The following is a 1,639-nucleotide window of genomic DNA, read 5'->3' as shown; positions in this document are numbered from 1 at the left end:
TAAAAAATTTTTACATCAGTTATCCTATCCATTCTCTAAATTATGCATTTATGAACAGTACTTCTCTAAATTTAGGAAATAGATTTCATTCCCTAAATATTATAGAGGAGAGAGAAGAAATAGGGAAGTTGATATATTATGTTTTGAAAAGTAGATATTCAAATTTAATAAAGTAATTTTTTTACCCTAAATTATATATTTTGAATAAAGAAACTGGTATGGATGCTCTAAATTGATCCAAGAGATGCACCCTCACGCTATAAATCCAATCCATCAGGTTTGATTGAACTTATGAAAAATAAACTCCAAGCTCTAAAACCAAATTAAAAATCCAATTGGATCAGTATAATTTGGTTTATTTGTCTGATGTAACTCATTTATCACCATCAGATGTCTCATAAGAAATAAGTGAACATTTTGGATAAATTCGAAAGAAAATCGTAAAAGAATCTTATATTAACAAATAGCTATAACGTGGAAAGAGCAGGCGTCGACTAGATCTGCATGCTCGCCACGTAGTGCCCTTGCTGTGCCCTTATCCATCCCTGCCTCAGCCACCAGATCCTCTATAAATTAAATCCCGAAACGGATTCCGGCAATCCATCGCTCGGTTAAGAATTTTGGAGCGTAGAGTTCGAGTGGCGATCGATGCAATCCGCGAAGGAGAAGGTGCAGGACGCGGCCAGCGCGGCCAAGGAGAAGGTGAAGGGGTTCGCCGGCAAGGCCGAGGGCAAGGCGGAGTCCGCCACGGCCCGCACGCCCGAGGGCCGAGCGGCGGCAGAAGAGCGCGGCGAGGCGCGGGAGAAGGCGGCCAAGGCGGAGTACCACGAGAAGAAGGCTGAGCACCGGGACCAGTCAGCCGCCGACCGCGGCACCACTCATGTGCCCCTCGTCGGCGAGCACCACCATCGCCCCGTCGGTGCCGATCCCACTTACCCCTCCGCCGCCGGCGAGAAGTATCTGTAACGCATAGGTTTTAAATACGTATATATGCATGTACGTTATAAATAAAGCTAAACATGGCGATGTGAGCACGTACGTAACGTAGTATGGCTGCGTTTGCATGGCATTCCGTGAAAGTTTTAATTTGTCTTTAAAAACGAGGTCAGATTTATTAGGGTAAAGGCTAATACGTTTCATTAATTCGTCTCTCAAGAAAAGTGAATTAAGGATGAATTAGTTGATCATAATTTAATCATAATTTATCATCTCTTTTTAAAATATTATTTTAAAATTATAATTTAAATATTATTTTAAAATTATAATTTAAGTCAAGATGAATGATCAAAAGTCATGACTTCATGATGATGAATAAGTAGTCAGAAAGTTATGATGGTGGATAAATAGTCAGATAATCTGACACATGATGGATAAATAGTCAGATAATCTGACACTAAGTGGGGGTGATTTTCGGATAATTTTGGATCATTTATCTAGATAGTAAATTTAAAAAAGGAGGGATAGGAGTGATCTAGATAGTAACTTTAGAAAGAGGGATAGGGATAGTAAATTTAAAGATAAATTATAATTAATTATGATTGGATTATTATTACGATTTCATCATAATTATAAATAGTTTATTTTTTAATCTATTTTTGATAAGAAAATCTGTCTTTTAAAAATAGATAAAAATTTATAT

General features: G+C 37.8%; 1 protein-coding gene across 1 annotated transcript; it reads left to right on the top strand.

Moving 5' to 3' along the window:
* The first annotated feature begins 588 nt into the window (after positions 1 to 588).
* On the top strand, positions 589 to 1,093 carry LOC121994140 (late embryogenesis abundant protein 18-like). The gene has a single exon (XM_042548284.1). The coding sequence runs from the start codon at positions 649 to 651 to the stop codon at positions 964 to 966; it is 318 nt and encodes a 105-aa protein (XP_042404218.1). The 5' UTR covers positions 589 to 648; the 3' UTR covers positions 967 to 1,093.
* The last annotated feature ends 546 nt before the right edge of the window (positions 1,094 to 1,639 follow it).

The sequence above is a fragment of the Zingiber officinale genome, chromosome 6A (assembly GCF_018446385.1).
Source record: "Zingiber officinale cultivar Zhangliang chromosome 6A, Zo_v1.1, whole genome shotgun sequence".
Lineage (NCBI taxonomy): Eukaryota > Viridiplantae > Streptophyta > Magnoliopsida > Zingiberales > Zingiberaceae > Zingiber > Zingiber officinale.
Note: the sequence above shows the minus strand (reverse complement) of the source record. Positions and strands in the feature narration are given on the sequence as shown.

Coding starts and splice junctions, on each gene's coding strand:
- LOC121994140 (XM_042548284.1), top strand. CDS start 649: ATGCAATCCGCGAAGGAGAAGGTGCAGGACGCGGCCAGCGCGGCCAAG.